This window comes from Alligator mississippiensis, chromosome 10 (genome assembly GCF_030867095.1).
Source record: "Alligator mississippiensis isolate rAllMis1 chromosome 10, rAllMis1, whole genome shotgun sequence".
NCBI lineage: Eukaryota > Metazoa > Chordata > Crocodylia > Alligatoridae > Alligator > Alligator mississippiensis.
In genome coordinates this window covers 31,788,555-31,809,189 of record NC_081833.1, presented here as the reverse complement: position 1 = coordinate 31,809,189, position 20,635 = coordinate 31,788,555, and the positions used below count along the sequence as shown (strand labels likewise).

General features: G+C 48.0%; 1 protein-coding gene across 1 annotated transcript in view; it reads right to left on the bottom strand.

Moving 5' to 3' along the window:
* Positions 1 to 4,020: 4,020 nt before the first annotated feature.
* Positions 4,021 to 20,635, bottom strand: part of AGRP (agouti related neuropeptide) — a 42,852-nt gene continuing 26,237 nt past the window's right edge. Inside the window, exons 2-4 of the mRNA XM_019490975.2 lie at positions 11,468 to 11,656; positions 10,389 to 10,483; positions 4,021 to 4,343 (exon numbers count right to left, since the gene is read on the bottom strand). Coding sequence (XP_019346520.1) covers positions 4,152 to 4,343; positions 10,389 to 10,483; positions 11,468 to 11,642 — 462 coding nt within the window. The 5' untranslated portion in view covers positions 11,643 to 11,656 and the 3' untranslated portion in view covers positions 4,021 to 4,151. The remainder of the gene's footprint in view (positions 4,344 to 10,388; positions 10,484 to 11,467; positions 11,657 to 20,635) is intronic.

Sequence of the window (20,635 nt, the reverse complement as noted above, 5' to 3'; positions counted from 1 at the left end):
GAATTTGTGATTTTTTTATCAGGGAAAACCAGGATCCCTGCTTGTAAGTCATATGCCCCGGCCCCCAAACCATTTGTGTTGCTCTCTGCTGGACTCTCTCCAGCTTGTCCGCATCCTTTCTATAGTGGGTGCCAAAAACTGGACACAGTACTTCAGATGTGGCCTCACTAGTGCTAAATAGAGAAGAAGAATCACTTTCCTTGATCTTCTGGCAACATTCCTACTAATGCAGCCCAGTATGCTGTTAGACTTCTTGGCAACAAGGGCACACTGCTGACTCATATCCATTTTGTTGTCCACTATAACCCCAGGTCCTTTTCTGCAGAGCTGCTGCCTAGCCACTCAGTCCCCAGGCTGTAGCAGTTCCCAGGGATTCTTCCATCCTACTTGTATAAACTCTTCTTGTTACCTTTCACATCCCTTGCTAGCTGCAACTCCAGTTGCACTCTGGCATTTCTGATTTCATCCCTGCATGCCCAAGCAATACTCTCATACTCCTCTTTAATTCTTTGTCCAAGTTTCCACTTCTTGTAAGCCTCCTTTTTGTCCTTTAGCTCACTGAAGGAGTTCCCTGCTAAGCCACACTGGTCTTCTGCCATACTTGCTAGTCTTCCTTCACATTAGGATGGTTTGTTCCTGTGCCTTCAGTACGGTTTCTTTAAAGTACAGCCAATTCTTCTGGACTTCTTTGCCCCACAGACTAGTTTGCTAGGGGATTCTACTCAAGAGTTCCCTGAGTGAGTTGAAGTCTGCTTTTTGGAAGTCCAAGGTCCATACTTTGCTGTTCTCCTTCCTTCCTTTCCTCAGGATCCTGAACTCACTCATCTCATGGTCACTGCTGCCCAAGCTGCCAACCACTATTACATTCCCTATCAATTCCCTGGATCAGGAGAGTGATCCAGGCTGACCTGGACAGGCTCAGCAAATGGGCGGACGAGAACCTGATAATGTTTAACACTGAAAAATGCAAGGTTCTCCACCTTGGGAGGAAAAACCTGCAGCAGCCTTATAGGCTCGGCAGTGCTACACTGGCTAGTACTACGGAAGAAAGAGACTTGGGGGTCACCATTGACCACAAGATGAACATGAGCCTGCAATGCGATGCTGTGGCTAGTAAAGCAACCAAAACACTGGCTTGCATCCATATATGCTTCTCAAGCAAATCCCGGGATGTCATTCTCCCCTTGTACTTGGCCTTGGTGAGGCTGCAGCTGGAGTACTGTGTCCAGTTTTGGGCCCCACAATTCAAAAAGGATGTGGAGAAGCTTGAGAGAGTGCAGAGAAGAGCCACGCACATGATCAGAGGTCAGGGAAGCAGACCCTACGATGACAGGCTGAGAGCCCTGGGGCTTTTTAGCCTGGAAAATTGCAGGCTCAGGGGTGATCTGATGGCCACCTATAAGTTTATCAGGAGTGACCACCAGTATCTGAGGGAACATTTGTTCACCAGAGTGCCCCAAGGGATGACGAAGTCAAACAGTTATAAACTACTGCAAGACCATTTCAGGCTGGACATAAGGAAGAATTTCTTTACTGTCCAAGCCCCCAAAGTCTGGAATAGCCTGCCATCAGAGGTGGTTCAAGCACCTACATTGAACACCTTCAAGAGTAAATTGGATGCTTATCTTGCTGGGATCCTATGACCCCAGCTGACTTCCTGCCCTTTGGACGGGGGGCTGGACTCGATGATCTTCCAAGGTCCCTTCCAGCCCTAATGTCTGTGAAATCTATGAATTCTTCCCTGTTTGTGAACAGCAGGTCAAGAACAACATGGTCCCTAGTTGACCTCTCCAACACTTGCACCAGGAAGTTGTCCCCAACGCTCTCCGAAAACTTCCTGGGCTGCCTGTGCACCTCTGTATTGCCCTCCCAGCAGATGTCAGGGTGATTGAAGTGCCCCAGGAGAACCAGGGCCTGTGATTGGGAAACTTGCTGTTTGAAGAAAGCCTCATTCACCTCATCCTCCTGGTCTGTTGGTCTATAGCAGACACCCACCAAAACATCACCTTTGTTGCTCTCCCCTCTGATGCTAACCCAGAGACTTTCAACAAGCTTATATCCAGTTTCATACTGGAGCTCTAAGCTATCATACACAGCTCTTTCGCATAAAGCACAACTCCTCCTCTTCTCCCCTGCCTGTCTTTCCTGAACAGTTTATATCCTCCCATGAGAGTGCTCCACTCATGGAAGATCCCACCAAGTCTCTGTTATTTTGTCATAGTTCTGCGACTGTGTGAGGACCTCTAATTCTTCCTGCTGGTTTCCCAGGCTTAGTGCATTCGTGTATAGGCACCTGAAGTAGCTAGCCAATTGACTTATTTTCATAGGCGTAGCCCCCCAAATGCAGGGCAGCAGTTCAGCCACAAGGCAGCCTGGCTGCAGGCTTCTGGCAGCTGCAGCAGGGGTGAAGAGGAGAGCGGGCACAGCGGTAAGGGTGGGGAATGGAGCTGGGGCAGGCACTACTCAGCTGGGGTGGGATGGGGCACAGGACTGATCTGCGAATGGCTCATCTGTGGGGCAGAGTTCCTGCTTCTACACACACCCCAGGAGGCACAGGGTACATGTGCCCCCAGATCTGCGTGGGCAGGCTGCCACTGTGAGCTGGGGCGGGGCTGGGGCAAGGGCTGTGCCGGGCTCTTCCCAGCAGTGGCTAGGCCGCACTGCACTCAGGGCGGGTGGCAGTGGTGCTGGGAGGGGGCTGCAGCCACCCCAAAATTCGCCGTAACCCCGCAGCCCCCCCTCCCAGCGCTGCTGCCACTTGCCCCAAGTGCAGCACAGCCCAGCCCCACCAGGAAGAGCCTAGTGCAGGTCTGGCCCCAGTCCTCAGCAGCAGCCTGCCCTGCTCTGTACAGATCCGGGAGCACGTGCCCCCCACGCCATCCCGGGGTGCGTGCAGTGGTGGGAGCTGCCACCCCCTCCCCGCGCCCCCTGGACAAGCCATGGCTCCTTCCTGTGCCATGCCCCTCTCCACCTGAGCAGTGCCTGCCCCAGCCCCACACTCCCCCCCCCCCCCCCCAGCTTACAGCCCTTACTTCTCTCCTTGCCCCTTCCTCCCCAGACTTACCTGCGGGGGGGGGGGGGGGGTCCTGCACCCCTCCAAATTATTTTCTTCCTCTGCCTATGCCTATTTCCTCAGGAAGAGTGAGACTACCTCCCCTATTGCCCCCTCCTGCTTGCACTTCTTCCAGGTCACACACCTCCCCACTTACCTTAGGGCATTGGTCTCCATCCTCTGGTAAGCCTAATTCAAAGCCCTCCTCACTAGGTTAGCAAGCCTGTAGCGAGCCTCCCTGTGAAGATGTTCTTCCCTCTCTTCTTCTGGTACATCCCATCTCTTCCTAGCAAATCCAGTCTCTTCCTAGCATGCTTGCAGAATTAAAAATAACCCAAGGCACCAAGAGGGTTCCTGGGACAAGAGAACACAGACAAAGTAGCAACCAACCACATAGTAGTCAAAGAATGACATCACCTCTCCCGCAGCAGCCACCCTGCTGAGATACTACTCCCTAACCCAACGGTTCCCAATCTGTGGTATGGGTGCCACCAGTGGTACACATTAACAGATTTACTATAATTACTTTATATGACAAAAATTTGCTGGTGGTACTTAAGGCTGAACTGAAAAAATTGCTGGTGGTACTTAAGGTTGTATAATTTTAAACTGGTAGTACACAATCTGTTAGAGCAGGGGTGGGCATAATGCAGCCTGGGGGCTGGATGTGGCCTGCTAGGCCATTCTATCTGGTCTGCAGGGCCCCTTAAATATTTAGAAAATTAATATTTATCTGCCCTGGGTTGCCTGTCATGCAGCCCTCAATAGCTTGCCAAAACTCAGTAAGCAGCCCTCTGCCCAAAATAATTGCCCGCCCCGTGTTGGAGTTTGGGAACTGCTACCCTAACACATCAGAGAAGCATGTTTCCAAAGGGCTCTTTTCTAATGGACATAGATTGCTGTTCCTCATTAACAGGGAATTCCCTTTTAGAATCAAAGCAAAAGCCAGAGGCAGAACTAGCTGAATGTAATGATAAATTTGCTAATAGTTGTTTTATTGGAACTAAAAAACATAGAGGCACACATGGACACGCCAGTTATTAACCCAAGGGGTGAAAGAAAGAAGGTGGAGGGGAAAGAAATCCCTCCAGAGCCAAAGCTAGTTCTTGCCACAGGGGAAATTGGCACTGATTTTCCTGCAGTAGCAGAAGGCATTGAAGAAGCGGCAGTAGCAGGTGGCACATGGATCACAGCAGGGCAGCTGATGCCCAAGGCAGGATTCCAGCAGGCGGACACATCTGCGGGGAGAGCGCTCCTCACGGTCCTGAGCTTCCAGTACTGCAGACAACACCTGAACAAAGAGCAAAAGAAAATGGCTTCATGGAGGAAACAATGCCTACAAATAGCAAACCGCTTGGGAAGGAGCTGTGCTGTGTCCTTGTCAGATGCCCCACTAGCATGCTCAATGAATACAGGGAATAAAACACTTGTAAGTTTTGCACTGAGGGTATGGGCAAATCACAGAATCATAGAAAATGAGGGTTGGAAGGGACCTCAGGAGGCCATCTAGTCCATTCCCCTGCTCAAAGCAGAACCATCCCTAACTAGATCATCCCAGCCAAGCCTTTGTCTAGTCCGGTCTTAGAAACCCCCAAGCATGGAGAGTCCACAAACTCTCTGGGTAACCTGTTCCAGTGTTTTACTACCCTCCTAATAAGAAAATTCTTCCTAATATCTAACTAAACTTCCCTTGCTGCAACTTGAGACCATTGCTCCTTGTTCTGTCATCTGTCACTACTGAGAACAGTCTCGTTCCATCCTCTTTCAAACCCCCCTTCAGGTAGTTGAAGGCTGCTATCAAATCTCCTTTTAGTCTTCTCTTCTGAAGACTAAATAAGCCCAGTTCCTTCTGCCTCTCCTCAGAAGCCATGTCCCCCAGCCCCCTCACCATTTTTGTTGCCCTCCACTAGACCCTTTCCAATTTGTCCACATCCTTTCTGTAGTGGAGGCCCAAAACTGAACATAGTACTCCAGGTATGGTCTCACCAGAGCTGAATAAAGGGGAAGAATTGCTTTCCTTGACCTGCTGGCAACACTCCTGCCAATGCAGCCCACTATGCTGTTAGGCTGCTTGGCAACAAGGGCACACTGTTTGCTCATATTCAGTTTATTGTCCACTGTGACCCCCAGCTCCTTTTCTGCAGAACTGCTGCTTAGCCAGTCAGCCCCCAGCCTGTACCAGTGTATGGGATTGTTCCATCCTAAGTGCAGGACTTTGTACTTCTCCTTGTTGAACCTCATGATTTCTTTTGGTCCAACCCTCCAATTTGCCTAGGTCTCTCTGAACCCTAGCCCTACCCTCCAATGTATCACTACTGCCCCCAGCTTGGTGTCATCTACAAACTTGCTGAGGGTGCACTCTATGCCATCTTCCAGGTCCCTGATGAAAATACTACACAAAACCAGCCTCAGGACCAACCCCAGGGGCACTTCTCATGATACCAGCTGTCAACTGGACATCAAGCCATTGATTACTACTCTCTGAGCCCAATGCTTCAGCCAGTTTTCTGTTCACCTTACAGTCCATTCATCCAGTCCATACTTCCTTAGGAAGCTGACCTTGCCTGTGGAATGTACATATTAGCTCAGGGGTGGGCAAAATGCAGCCCACAGGCCAGATACAGCCTGCCAGGTGATTCTATCCAGCCCGTGGGGCCCCTAAAAAATTTAGAAAATTAATATTTATCTGCCTCTGGCTGCCAATCATGCAGCCCTCGATGGCTTGCTTCAAAACTCAGTAAGTGGCCCTCCACCCAAAATAGTCGCCTGCCCCTCTATTAGCTGCTTTAATAGGGGAGAGAGTGCATGTATCAGTCATAACTGTTACGTCTGCATCATACCAGAGGGATAGAAGGGAGCACAGTCGCCAGTTGACCTTGACTGAAGCAGTTTTGCTACCCAAACAGTTGTATTCCAACTGCTTAAATTGGTATCCTTGGACAGCAAAAAAAGTATTACATCTGTCTATACCCCAAGGTTGGATTGTTCCAGTGGTCCTGCATTTTATGGGTCTTCAAGAGAAAAGGACAACATTGCCCAAGATAGCTCAGTGGGAGAAGAGAGGACTGAAAATATGAAAGCCACTTGCAAGTAATACATCTGCAGCAGCCCCTCTGACAGGCCCTACTCTGGCTGCACCAAACTCGACTTTCAGGACTGATGAGTTTTCCTGAGAGGCAGGGGTCTGTGTACTCTGCTGCAAAATGGATCTAAATTCCGTGACAAGATTCCTGGAGCCTGAAACTTCCATGGATATTTTATATCACCTTCAGTTGAATATCAAAATGTAGTTTGTAATGAATTAACAAGAGACTAACAACCAAATCCATATAGCAGCCTCTGGACTAATCATCCAGAAGTCAGGGCAAGGTGCCATCTTAAAAGCTAATTCGTTCAGAGAGGCATATGCTCTCATAGGTGACAGCCTGCTTCATCAGATACTATCTACCTCTCTGGACTAGCCTGCATGCCTATACTGGAGCAGGGAGGCTTCTCCAATGTGAAAGAGTCCCAGCTTATTGGAGCAGACTCAATTAATTAATTGAGTCTGCTGGAGTGACAGTTACCACACTCAGGCAGCCTCTTGTGTCTCATGTATCAGCATCCCCACTCTTAAAAATGGTGGCAGGGGCACTTGAACTAAAGCTTGTTGAACAAGCTTTAGTTCAAGTGCCCCCATTGCCATTTTTATGTGCAGGGACACAGACACAAGACACAGCAGCACGTTAACAAGAGCAGTTCTCAGAGCTGTTCAAATTAAAGTGCTAGAGCATGTGTAAAAGTGCCCATGATACTGAATTTGATTTATTTTAGATGGTCCTCATATAATAGTTCTCGGCATGCTGCAAGTTTTGTTAGTGCATCAAACGACAGCATCTTAGAGGCCACTGGGGATAAACGAGTCAGGGTTTGGGATAGTTAGTGCTTGTGGCATTAGGGATGGCAATTGAACTGAGGGACAAGCACATTAGCAGCATGTCTCTGTTAAAACGATCAGCAGTAAAGCAGTGGGCAGTGTTGAGACTGACCCTGTCATCTTTCGGGTTTAGGAGGATCCTTTACCCTTTTTAGAGGACTGGTTTCAGGGTTTCTACATAGCTTTGGATCTGCTGCATTATACTTTAAGTTTCTTCATAAGCATGAAGAGCAGCAACTTCTTTTTTAAATGAAGTTTCAGCTTCTGGAGCACAAGTATGTAACGAGTAGTGAATTTGCCTCCCATAGAAGTACTGAATACATGAAGCCCTGCTCAAAGTCGTGCGCCCATATAAAGATGGGCTCTTGGGATACAACCAGACATGTCAGCTGAGATTTCATAAAAAGCTTGAGGGAGTTTGAGGCCCCAAGCTCATGGTAATTGGATGCATTACTCCATGCCATTGAAAATCCAAGGCCAGCAGAAAAAAAAATGAGAGAGGAAGTTGCTGAGAGAAAAGACATAATTTACAAAGGGAGAAAATAGATGCACTTTGACTGCTGTGTTTTCCTCTCTAAGTAGGCCCAGCTACAATAGGCATTAATAGGCATCTTTACACAATAGGCACAATATGCATCTTTACAGGTGCTCTGGGTTGGGGGTGCTTTAATTAGAGTGGCTCTCAGAGCCACTCTAATTTTAAAGCGTCTGCAGCATAACGTGTATTCATTGTCCTGTGCTCCAAAGTGGCAACAAGGGCACTTTTGCTAATGTTCGTTTGACAAGCTTTAGTTAAAGTGCCTCTAGCACCATTCTGAAGTGTGGGGATGCTGAATACAAGTGATGTGGAGGCTGCAGGAGCATGCTAATTAGCATGCTCCAACAGACTCAACTAATCGAATCTGCTCCAGTGTGTGCTAATTAGCATGTGTGCCCTGGACAGTTCAGGAACTGCAGGTCTTTGTCTGTGCCTGTTTGGATGACTGACCCAGGCCCAGCATCTGGGAACTCGACCTTTATGAAGTAATGACCAATTCTCAAAATAAAATCATGGACCTTTTAATAGTCAGCATTTGGAATGGGTGTCAGTAATAGTGCAGTTGCTCACACTGCTCTTGACTAGACTATTGGGTTGTTATTTTTCTGTGGGATGAGTCTATATAAGGACACTTTAGCCATACCCTGCCAGTTCAAATCTTAGGAGTAGATCATGCCCTCACAGACATGGCAAGTTTGGAATTTTGTTGTAGAGGAATGCCCATTTTCACAATGACTAGTGCATATATGATAATACCATTTTAAACGTGGGTGTTCAGGCATAGCTTCAACAAAATATGGTGACCCTAGTAGGCACTAACCCTCATGACATGCACTCTTGAGTCTCCCATGCTGCATGCCAGACCAGCATGCACACATAAGCATGCACATTCCCTGAAAATGAATGGATATGACCCACAAAGTTATGACCTGGTCTACATTTTACTAAAAGCATGTCCATCCATAGCCACTTGATTTAATCAACATTCTAGTAATGGCCTGCCAATTGCCTCCAGCTGCTCCATCCTGCATGCAGGGCTGCTCTTCTTCATTGTAGCCTCTGCTCAGGGTTGCTGGAGCAGCTGGTGCCCATGGCACTGCCCAGGTCACAAACTCTGGCCTGAGTTAATAAAAGGTTGCCACCCTCTGCTCTAGATCATTCAATAATTTACAAGAACCTAATTCCAACTTCCTCACAACCAGGATTTGTCTCATTTGTGGGGTAGCAATCCTGACATCTAATATTATAAAAGCCTTAGTCTGTCTGTCTGTCCATAACACTTTATTTGCACTCTGATTGACTGACTGAAACACCCAATGAGAGTGCTCCAGGAGTGTTCAGACAGGAGACAGTGCAGCGGAGCACTACTATGGCAGCGGGACGTGGCCAGGCTAGCACAGCTGGCCTGCACCCCCTCTCCCCCACTCCCTGCAGGCAGTGGGGATGGAGCAGGGGAAGGTGGGGAGTGGGCCTGTTCCCCCCCTCCCCTGACCGGATGAGAAGTGGGGGTGGGGCTGGACCCGGGGGGATGCAGAGCTGCCAGGCCCCAACAAAAGCCAGCAGGGAGGGGGAAGGAGGAGGGAAGTGGGAGCAGGAAGGGGGGCATGGTGGCAGTACCCCACTGCCACTGCCATACCCCGACAACAGCCCTGAAGGGGGGGGGGGCAGGCCCAGCCCCAAAGAAGCAGGGGCAAGTGTGGGGAGAGCGAGCCTGTTCTCCCCTTCCCGTGACCAGACAAGAAGCGGGGGCGGGGCCAGATGCAGGACTCTGTCCCTGCCTGCCATGAGGGCAGGGAGCATGCTGCCACCTCCTTGCAGCCAGGTCCTGACAGAAGCCGGGGGGGGGGGCACAGTGATGCCCTGCTGCCACCACCAGGCCTCTGTCCCACCCCCACCCCGTCATTCTTGATGGGCAATTGGCTAGTTTTCCTCATAAGAGTTTCAGCAGGTTCCTTTTCCCTGGCACACAGTATTCATATAAGCCTGCACCACTGGTTCCACATAAAGGCATTAGCTGCTTTCTTTGTTCCCACCCCTTATAGTTTGTATTGTCTCATTAGTCTTTCTAACTGCACCTCCAAATCAAGCAGGGTTTTCTACTGATTTGTCTTCAGTGACACCAAGACCCTTTTCTAGGGTTGATTTTAATAATTTAGGGCGCGGCCGAGTAAATGAGTAATCCAAATGTTTTCCCCAAATGCATGCAACTCTGCCTTTAACAACTCTGAATTTCATCTTTTATCATGTTGCCCCTTCCCCTTACTTGGCAACATTCTTCTGAAATTCCTCACTATCCTCTCTGGTCTTGACTGAACAAGAGAGCTAATCAGAAAGGTTTCAGCAAAACATGTTGCTGTTAGAGTTGCCAATTCATCACAATTTGGTGGAGATAGTTCAATATTGACAGTCTTCCCCTGGAAACAAAGCAGGAAATGTCACCTGCCAGGCAGGGTTTCAGAACCTTCCTGGTCTCCTGCCAGCTCACTCATCTGACAGCCTGCCTGGTGGGGCTGAGGAGCTGGTGCTTTGGACACACAGGTACACCTGTCTCCCAAATTCCAAGGCTCATGGATACTCAGCAGCTCCAGCTCCCAAAGCTTCCATCTTCCAGCTCCTCATCAACCTATCTTGGTCCGCCTTGGTGTTGAAGCTACCCAGGTTCTGTGTCTTCTGCTGGGAGGGGCACTGCCTCAGAGTTGGGGCTCCCAGCCAGGCAAAGATTGGTAATTCAATTTCATGGAGAATTTTAAACTACTTAATGTTCATTTGGAATTGTTCCTGGCCCTAGCATATGTCCTAGTCCTCTCACACAGAGGAACTAAATGTGGCCCAGAGATCATGTAGAGGACTTTAATAACCACCCAAGTCTCAAAGGACATTACCTGTGGCTCCAGTACAGTGTCTTTCTGTACAAGATCCTCATCAGCAGTATGGAGCTCCACATCCATCCTGTCAAACTCAAGCCTGGGTAAAGTTCCTGTGAATTACAAAAGGGCTGGGGGTTGGTGCATAACAGCCATTATCTGCTAGCTGAAATACTGCTCCACTCTAGCTTTACCATTCTGACCATGTCCTCTCCACAATCCAGAGAGTAGGGGGAGGGAGAGAGAGACTAAGTGCTTAAAAAGTTTATTAAAAATGATGTCCCTCAAAGGGAAGATAAGTGACTATCTCTTACTGGCTAGCACCTGCAGCCTCTGCTTGAGTTCTGCACAAGAACAAAAAACTCCCTTCCAGAACCCTTCTCTATTTTCACGGAACCTGAGGTGCTTCTCCTGACCAACATGTTGGAAGCCAGGCATGCAACCAACAGGTCAGAACATGGGAGAACAATCTCATACTGTTATATTCCTACCTAATATCAACCATGACCACAGTAGGGGCAAGAGGGGATCCCATGGCCACCAGATCCCTCAGGCCAGAAGACTGGAGTGGCCAAGAGAGGGGCCCCACAGTGCAGGAAGATCTTGTTGATTTTCATAGTATAAAATGCAGCGAATGATCAGAAACAAACAGGTATCAGGTTATGTGCTTGGGTTAATGTGAGGATGTAGTGAGCATGGGAAAGCTATGCTTGTGAGGGATGCTAGACTATAGGGGGCCAACTCTGCCAGCAGTAGTGTTGACCTTCCAAGTGTTCCCAGCATGATCCAAGTGCTCCTGAACCTGAGCCTGGCTTAGGTGGAGTGGGTTGGCTGGGCAGAAATGGAACAGGGAGGCTTTCCCTCCTTGTGTGGCTGGCTCTTCATGACACAATACTGCCCTTCAGGGGAGGCTGCACAGTGTTAATAGGATGAACTGCACTGCTTCACAAGATTTCCCTTTCTAGTACTGACTATGGATTCCCTACCTGTGAATCTGTAAAGAGTTGTAGGGCTACTCGTGACTACAGAAGCATGACAGTAACTCAGGTTACTTGATAAGGCCTGAGGGAGAGGGAACCCAAAAAAATATTACTCACCTGAACGCTCTACAGGTGCCTCCTTGACTTTGTGCAGAAGGCTCGTGTAACCAGATCTGCCTCCCCCATTCACACTGGAGCTCATCTCCTGCAGGTGGTTGCTGTTGAGGTCAGAGGTGAGGACGGCCTGGATTCCCTGTAGCAACCCCCAGCACAGCAGCAGCACGTTCAGCATGATCCCCAGGGAACCTGCGTAACAGAAGAAGCAGCTCATCTAAGACCAAAGCTCAACTCATTTGCTCTCTGCAGGCTGCTTGTTAGGACACGAATTAAGCAGAAGCTCCAGACTTTTGAACTGATTGTCTTCAGTGGGAACCACATTGGGGAAGAAGGGGCATTAGGGGCTGGCTGTCTGTACTGCAGGCAGGCATGCTGAAGAGCTTCTCAGTGTATTTATCTAGCTTGAAGAAAAAGGGAGGAACCAAAATAGAAGGATGCCTAGAATGGGCTCTCCTCCTGGAATGGGCTGTCATCAGTATCCCCAGAGAAGCAAAGCCTGAACTCAGTATTGTCAACTCTCTTGATCCTATCATGAGTTTTGTGATTTGGAGTGAATTTCTGGAAAGCCCCAGCTGCTTGAGTCAGGTGATTGGATAAGACTCTCAGCTGTCCTTTCTAAAAGAGGCACTGGCTTCAGAGAAATGTGCAACCAGAAGTCTCTGATGACATGAAAGATTACTTGATTGAAATCTCATGATTTTAAGCTAATCTCATAGTTTTTGGCGTCTTCCCTACAATTTCTTAGCATTTAAGGTTGGCAGCACTGTAACTTGAGTTATGTTCCCCTAGGCTCTTATTAGTTCTTTGTGATGAGGATATTTAAGAAATAGCTTTCATTCACCTTTCTCCTGAGAATTATGCAGTACTTGTTTAGCAGTGAATTAATTATAACATGACTGGAACTGGCATAGGCAATCATTTAGGATACAATTCCTTCCAATCCCTACGTTTGCATATATTCCCAGCATGTTGAAGCTTTGAGTCTGAACATTTTCACTGTTGTTCTCTCCCCTGCAGCTTATTATTTGAGGAAATGTTAAGTGAAGTCTCTTCAGTCATGGTAGCATTAGGAAAAGCCAGAAACAAGCATTTTTCCCTCTATCATGAAAAAAAAATCTCAATAGCTTTATTCTGAGAGGGCAGTTGAAGAGCAAGTTAGAACTCCATATTCTAATGTTGGAAGTCCTTGGTTATTCTGCCAGATGGACCCATGCTCCCTCTTGCAGGACTGAAGGCAGCCACAGGAATAGAAACAAACAGGGCATCTTCTGGGGACAGTCACAAAGCTGTGATTTCGACATTTCCCTAAGCTTTACACAGGGGACTTCATGCTCTCAGTCAATGCTGCCTTAGCTGCTGGATTTTCCACTCAGACTTTTCTCTGTACTAAAATTTGGCTGCATCAGTTTGTCCTCCCCAACAGTTGTAGGGCTACAGGATGTTCCAGCACCCTCCCTGGATAATGAGACAAGTTTCTCTAACCTTCACACTTCCTTCCTCTTAGGAACAACTGTCTACCAGCACTTTTATCTGCTCTTTGGTTTCACTTCCTTCTGCCTTCAATTTTTTCCTGGGCAGCAGGTGCTAGGTAGCATCATATGAGCCTTCAGTCCACACATGGCCAAACCCAATAGTCACTGGCCTGACTGATGTTTGGGTTCCAAGGGAGCAAATTCACACGTGAAATGTAAGAGTCTCAATGGATTTGAATGCATGTGTCCAGACAGTTGGATTATGATGTGCAAGCTACTGTGTACAGAGTGGTGTACTCTAAAACCACAGAAAGGCTTGATCTCAGAGTATGCCAAGGCCATGAGTAGCAGAGTACACACAGTTGCTCACACATAGGCAAGGCTGGCTTCCAGGTAAATTCCTGTGAAACACTTGAGCTCAGAGAATGTGAAAAATGTCACTATCTTGAAAAGCCAATGTTTGCGTGTTTGCAGCCTGGGCTGCAGCCCCAAACAGCTGAAGTCTGACACACAGTAGGTTCCTCACTAACAGCTACCCATTCTGGTTTGACAGAAATTCCCTCAAGTAACCCATTCCCAAGCACTGCAAACATGCAGAGCAGTGACTACCTCTCACATTTATAGGAGGCTCTATCCTGTAATTCAGCTCAGGCACATCACTGACGCCAGGGCTGAGTGTGGCTCAGAGACATGGCACTGAGTGCATACCTCTACAGAGTTGGTCTGTGGCGCACACTCTCAGTGGGCTGAAAGGAGCAGGATTACTTCTCAAATCCAGTTGAAGCAGCATTTATCCTTTCACTATTTTGTTTGTCTGCATCACCACACAAACCAGCCCTAACCTTTCCCCACTCCAACTCATATCCTGCCTCTCAGCCTGCCCCTTGTGCCTCATTCCCCCACTCCACAGCTTACCTATATCCCTCCCTGCCCTATTACATAGTCTTCCTTCCTGCCCTGCCGTATGCTGCATCTTCTCCAGACCGACAACCTAGTCTATACATCACCCTGCCCCTCCCACTAACTAGCTCCTGACCTTCTCTTGCCCCACCTCACAGTCTATCCTGTACGTCTCTTAGTTCAGCCCCAGTGGATAACATGCCACTTCCTTCCTTTCTGGCCCCACAATCTACACTCATCTGCCCTGCCTGCTTCCTTCTCCTCCCTTTCTCCAAATTCTTGTTGTTTCAAAAGTTCCATTTCCTCAAGGTTTTCATTGCAAGCCCCTCCAGTTCCTCTGCTATCTCTGGGTCTCCCACATTGCAGGGCTGAGTAGAGGATAGACAGGTTTTGTGGAAAGAGCAACCTGGACTGCTTGTCAAATGTGCCCATTTGGCTTCTGCAGGACTGTCTGCTGATGCTAAAAGCTGCTGGCACAATTATCCTAGGTGTTGACTTCAGAAGTGGAGGCCTATTTAATGAGAGACCATAACACACATGAGGGTTGGCCAAATTGTGGATAGGAGGATACCTAGGGCATCAAAGAAAGAGCCCAGGCAGAGGAAACAGAAACATGAGAGGGAAAATATAATGTGAGGATAGAGGCTAAACTGGTGGTAAGTCTGCTGTAGCTGCAAGGTACTGAATTGCTTTATTTTTTAAGTGTTCTTAATGAGAAAAGTAAAGGCTAGAGAGAAAAATAACCACTACTGACTGCCAGTTCAGACCAAAGTTCTGGAAATCAGACAGCCCCTTAATGGTAGTCATTAGCAATGAATTGTTGGAGAGATCTCCAATGCATAGTGGAGCTCCATGAAAAGATAGCACAACTACAGGGAGCAGGGTAGCTGCATTAGTGCAGCCTTGCACTGGGGCTAATTACCCTGCTGAAGAGCTGATACCTGCTATTGCAGATCCACTACTCTACCCCCAGTATCAAACCAGCTTGGGATCTCTGTAGAGATCTGCAGCATACCCTTTGTTTTCAGTGAGCTGGCTAATGAGACACTGATGTTACTGAGACATAAGAACCAGAAGAATGGCATAGATTGGCCAAACAGAAAAATGCAGGTATGGAAGTGGCTGAGGATGAGAATGAGGCAAACTGGGAAAGGGGAATTTGCCAATGGAAGATGATGTTGAGCGGCATTGTGCCATGGACCCCATGAGGAGGGTCCTCCCCACAGGCACCCTCTTGTAACATTGGGCCTTGCATCTCCACTGCTTGCCTCTTACCTAGTCACTACCACTTGTGGAAGGGATTAAAGCACTCCTTTTCTCATTCCCTTTGCAGAGATGTGGTGGGGGGAGACAGGGCTGGGGTCCTGGGAATCTGAGCACTGGTTTAAAAAAAAAAAGCATGGGAAGCTCTGAGGGTAGCTAAAGAAAGCCCTGATAGGATTTAGCGGATATTATCTTTGAATAGCTTAGCTGATAGCATTTGAGAGAGAGAGGCATTGCCTGGACAGGGTAAACAGCACAGATGAAGAGCTGGAGGAATCATGCTTCAGCTCCAACTTTACACATGGGGTTGAAAGTAGAGGAGCACCAGAGAAATGGCAGAGAGAGGCAGGTGCTTAGTAGGCTAGTGACACAAGCCATAAGGAGCAGCCCATGTGCCAGGGGACTCAAGTTCAAGACAATAGTCCTATTTCAGGAAAACTGGTCCTGGTACAAGGATCTACAGCACAAGGTAGCATCTGCCGAGAGAATATGGTGCTGTGGGAACATGGTTTTATTGCTTCTGGGCTGAAATGTAGCTTGGCGTTCCTTTCTGAACAGAAAGCAGCCTAGCCATACCTATGTGATGCTGCCTTGCAGTGCCATTTCCTAAAAATTGGTCACTTCATCTCCTTCTCACCCCCATGTTTGCATTCTGTTAATCAAGGCTGCAAGCTTATACGGGCAGGACCTGTTCTTGTCCTGTATGTCGGTACAGCACCAAGCACAGCAGGCACCAATCCTTGGATTGGCACCTTAAGGGTCAATGCAAACAGCTGTCAAAGGAACCTAACAAATACACTGTGTGAAACAACCCTGTACTGACCCATGTCCAAGTACCATAGAACCAGGTCTGTTTCAATGGCAGATTGGGATGGTTTTAAAAGTTCCTTAGTCACCCTAAAGTATAAATTACATAGTGTCTGCAACCTTTCGCCACCCAGCACTTGGACAGCAGTCACCCGGTCACTCACAGTCTTTATAGAAGGATTACACTATTCCAGGAGAGTCTGCCAGCCCCTTTCACTGCAAGAACTCCCTTAACGCAGCCCTTAAGAGCTGGAAAGAATTCTCCACTTTGAGGACAGCCTGAGTAAAAATCACTTTGAGATCTACACACAAACACGCACTTGTACACACAGTCACCCCATGCGTAGGACACCAGCACACATTCAGAACAGTCAACTTGTGTACCTTCATACAGAGTCCCCACGTGCTAGAAATACTGTACGTCGTACCACGCATTGCAATGGGGCTTACCGCACTCTGCTCTGCTGATCTCTCTGAGAAAGCTGCTACGTCTTCCTGCGTAGATGTCTCCTCTACATGTTGACTGGGATTTATATTGGGTTTCTGTAATTAAGTACTTCAGCCACATGACTCTGCTAACTACCAGGGAGGTGGGCTTCTCTGTAAACAGAGCTTTGTCCATATCTATCTATAGCTGCATGAGGTGGGGTAGTGGAGACTTGTGCTGCATGCTTTATTGCATCCTGCTTGGCTCCAAGGGACGTATGGACCTATTTCAGAATCATAGTTCTCCCATAGGTAGGTCATGACCTCTGGAATGACCTTGCTGGGAATTATGTCCTTATCCCTTGGTGCTGCATTTGCCAGAATTATAATGTCACTATGCAGGGAGTTACAAAAAGTGCAACAAAACTGGACAGTGGGAGAAAATTCAATGCACTAAAGACTAGATCTTCAGCTGGGGTAATTAGTGGAGCTCCTATGGTGCCAACAGAACTGTGGCCAATTAACATCAGCTGGGCATCTAGTCCCATTATCTCTACTGGATTCAGAGCCATTTATACTTCTTGGGCGTTCTACACGTTCATTTATGCCAGCTTAAATTTACTGCGCAGTAAATGGGAATAAGCCAGTATCTACACATGCATGCTTTAAGGCGCATTAATGCTGTGTGTGTACTGACTTAGGACTAAAGTTAGTCCCAAGTCAGTTCACATGCACAGTGTTACTGTGCAGTAAGGCATGTACACGTATGTTACTACACAGTAACTAATCGGGCGTAAAGTTGATACCTGCATGATGCAGGTATCAAATTTATGCTCAAGTCAGCATAAATCACTATATTTGCTGTGCAGTATGGGTGTGCACATGTTAACACGTGCCCATACTGTGAAGTCATTTCAGTTATTGTGCAATAAATGTGCATGTGTAGATGCAGCCATTAGGGACCTGGTCCCATTCATTTGACTAGAACCACAGGCAATTCACACTAGCTAGGAGCCTGGCCCTGGCTCCACTTACTTCAGTGAAGGTGCAACCAATCTACCCCAGAAAGGAGCCAGCCCTGTACAGGGCTAACTGCTTTTGAAAGAGAAGATAAAGTAAATCTCTCAGTCTAGGCTTCCTGTCTCTTGACTTATGCCATGACATCCATGTATCTATACAAAGCTGTTTGAGCACTAATGGACTGCTGTTGGTCAGCCACTCCCTAGATCCTGGTCTTGATCAGGACTCAGCAAGCCCACAGAAATCCCCCTTCCCCTCCCTTTTCTCCTCCCCTTTCCCTTCTCCTTCCACCCCTGATGCATGCAGGTCCCTGCTCCTGTGCCCAGCCTAGAGAGGTTTTATTTTTCCTCTCCTCTTCCAAGCAGGTTGCTAATAGTTATCCCATATCCCTTTTATGGCTAACTAGAGCCTTTAAAACACCCATCCTGCTTTATTTCCTTCGCCATTAGCATATGAGTGTTGAGACCATCTCCAGCAGTCAACTCTAACTGGTTCCTCAGCTACACTCCTCAGTTCCAATCTTTAGTAACTGCATCATGCCTTTCTGGCATACAGACACCCCCACAGATATTTGCCTCTGCACCTTGTTCTTCTTACAATTAAAAAAAACAACACACTTTTGTCTTGGGCCAAATCAGTTTTGAATTCTATTGACTGAGCAGAGCTCAGTCATTCCAGTCTGTGTGGCGTTACCATTGGCAAGTATTCTACCTCCCAGACTCCTCAATTTGGGGCTTCATATACTCCCAAATCCATGGCAGGCATCCTACATTCAAGCCCCAAGCCTGGAGACCTTGGAGTCCAGATGTCCCCAGCCTCATTTGCCCCTAGCCAAAAGGCCAAAGAAACAAGCTAGTGGGAAAGCCCAAGACCAATCTCTCATCACCATAAATCATATCGCTGAGATCTACCCATTGGGAGGCTTTAGTAGTCTCACAGGGGGGCCTGCCTGCAGTTCAATGGACAGGTCTCCACCCTTAACTACACCAAGTCATTCAAGGCCAAGAAAAAGGGTATCTCCCATGCCAGGTAAGTAAAACCACGTAGGCCAAAACCATTGGGCCTTTTTATACATGTGCTGGGGGGGCACTTTAATTAGAACAGCTCCAAGAGCTGCTCTAAAGCACCTGCAGCTATATACAGTGGAAGACTGAGGCTAATGGGGCTTAGCTCCCCCAAGTTAATTTTGCAATGGCTGGAAACAGCAGCAGTACCATGGCGCTGCCATCCCGCAGCACCTGAGCTGCTCCTTTGCTACCACGTACAGCACCAGTGCACATTGGCCCCACAACGGCCTTGTGGAAGGGAGGGGTGGGGGTCAGCCCCCCCCAGTAATATTTACTCAGCCCCCCTCCCCACAAAATAATATTTTCTCCCACTGCCTATGCCTGCAGCTTGTCTCATCAAACGAGCTTTAGTAAAAAAACCCTCACCCCCATTTTGAAGTGCAGGGACACTGATACACAAGACACAGAGGGTAGTTGGAGCATGTTAATTAGCACACTCCAGCAGACTCATTTCATCAAGTCTGCTCTGATGCACTGTACAGTGCTTTGGAGCAGCCTCCAGCATGTCTACAGGCACCCATCATAATGGTATCTCCCCTGCCAAGTAAGCATACAAATAGCCCCATGGCATGCATCTAAGCCTGACTTCATCAGCATCTCAGAGCTTATTTACACATGAAGAAAACCCATCCTTCTTTGCTGTTAGTTATATGTAACTTCTTCAGGACATTAGCTGTGTCATTGCCTCCCTTATTGTCAGTAATGGTTACATTAATGACAGAGGCAGAGGTCATGAGGTCTTCCTCACGCCACTCTTCAACATGCCCTTGCAGATACCTCCACAGATTGCATCAGCACTGTTTGCCAAACCATTGCCCTGAGTTTTTCTTTGCTTTCTACAGTGACTGCTAGTTCCTTTTCAGAGTCTCTGAATAGAATAGTGTTCCCCGTCCTGCAAGTGTGACACCCCCCCCACAAACCTTTGCTCTTGCATGCAGGATCCTGCACTGAGTTGCACTACCATGTTTGTTTTGTGAATGAACCCAGTTTACCAAAATATCCAGCTCACTCTGTAGAATTGCCTTATTTCTTACTAGTTACCAGGAATTTGGGGCCATGTGCAATCTTTACCAGCAGGGATTTAATATTTTCTCCCAGAGCACTGCTAATGGTACTGAATAGCCTTATGGGGACCCTACTAGAAGCTCACTTTTGCTGGACAATGATTTTCCATTGACCCTTACTTTCTGAGACTAGTAAATTATATAACTTCTAATCTATTTAATGTGAGCCTGTAACAGGGAACACCAACCCCATTAACTACATGCAGAGGGGGAGCAGGAAGAAAGAGTGGGGTCCCAGGGGAACAAGTCTTTTACAGCCCATGTAGGGGCAGACTACTGCAGCAGCCAGCACCAGCAGAAACCCAAACCTCAAGGGCCTGGGACTGCTAAGCAGCTAAAGAGGGCTGCAGGGGAGGGGAATCCAAACAGCTCATTAGGCAGAACAGGAACCCCTGGGCATATCTTCAACAGCCGTGGCCAGGTGACTGGAAGGGGCACGGCTTGGCTGTATATAAGCCCAAGTCTATGGACTGCAGCTGGAGGGTCCATGTCTGCAGGTTGTTGGGAAGGAGTGGAAGACAGAGTTAGCTGTCAGGGAAAAGGAGGTACCCTAGGGCTAAGGAAATCAGTTGTCTCATTATGACTAGGGAAACTCTTATGGTCCTGAGGGGATTGTGGATGAGTTGTAATTGGATGGTTAACCCTTTGTGTTCTGACTGTCTTTTCTGTATTAAAGTTTAACACTGGAGGGCCAGGTTGTGGCTGTACGGGAGATCTGAAGGCCATGGAATAGGGTGCCATAGACGCTCTGAGTTTTGGAACTAGTTTTGGTCAGAGTCATATGAGGTGGAGGCCAAGGAACCCAGGGTCTGAGATGGTGGACTTGGGTTGAGAGGGCTCAGCTAGATAAAGCGGGCCAAAACTGGGAAGGCTGACGCATAGGGGTCTGGGCCCTGAGGGGCCCAGTGGTCTCCTCCAAGTGGCAATTGAGTCATCTGTGAGGCATAGGCATGGCTATAGGGGCAGCTGAAGGCCACTATTACAGCCTCTAAGGCACATGTAGGGCCACCTTAGAGGGGAAATATACCCTGTGGAGTTTGAATTAGTGGGGAGTAACCTCTAGGGCTAGGCAAAGGCAAGAAGACACCAAAGAAGAGTCTATCCTGGCCTCTGGAGGCATGATCAAGTCATGGCAGGTTAGACGCAGGA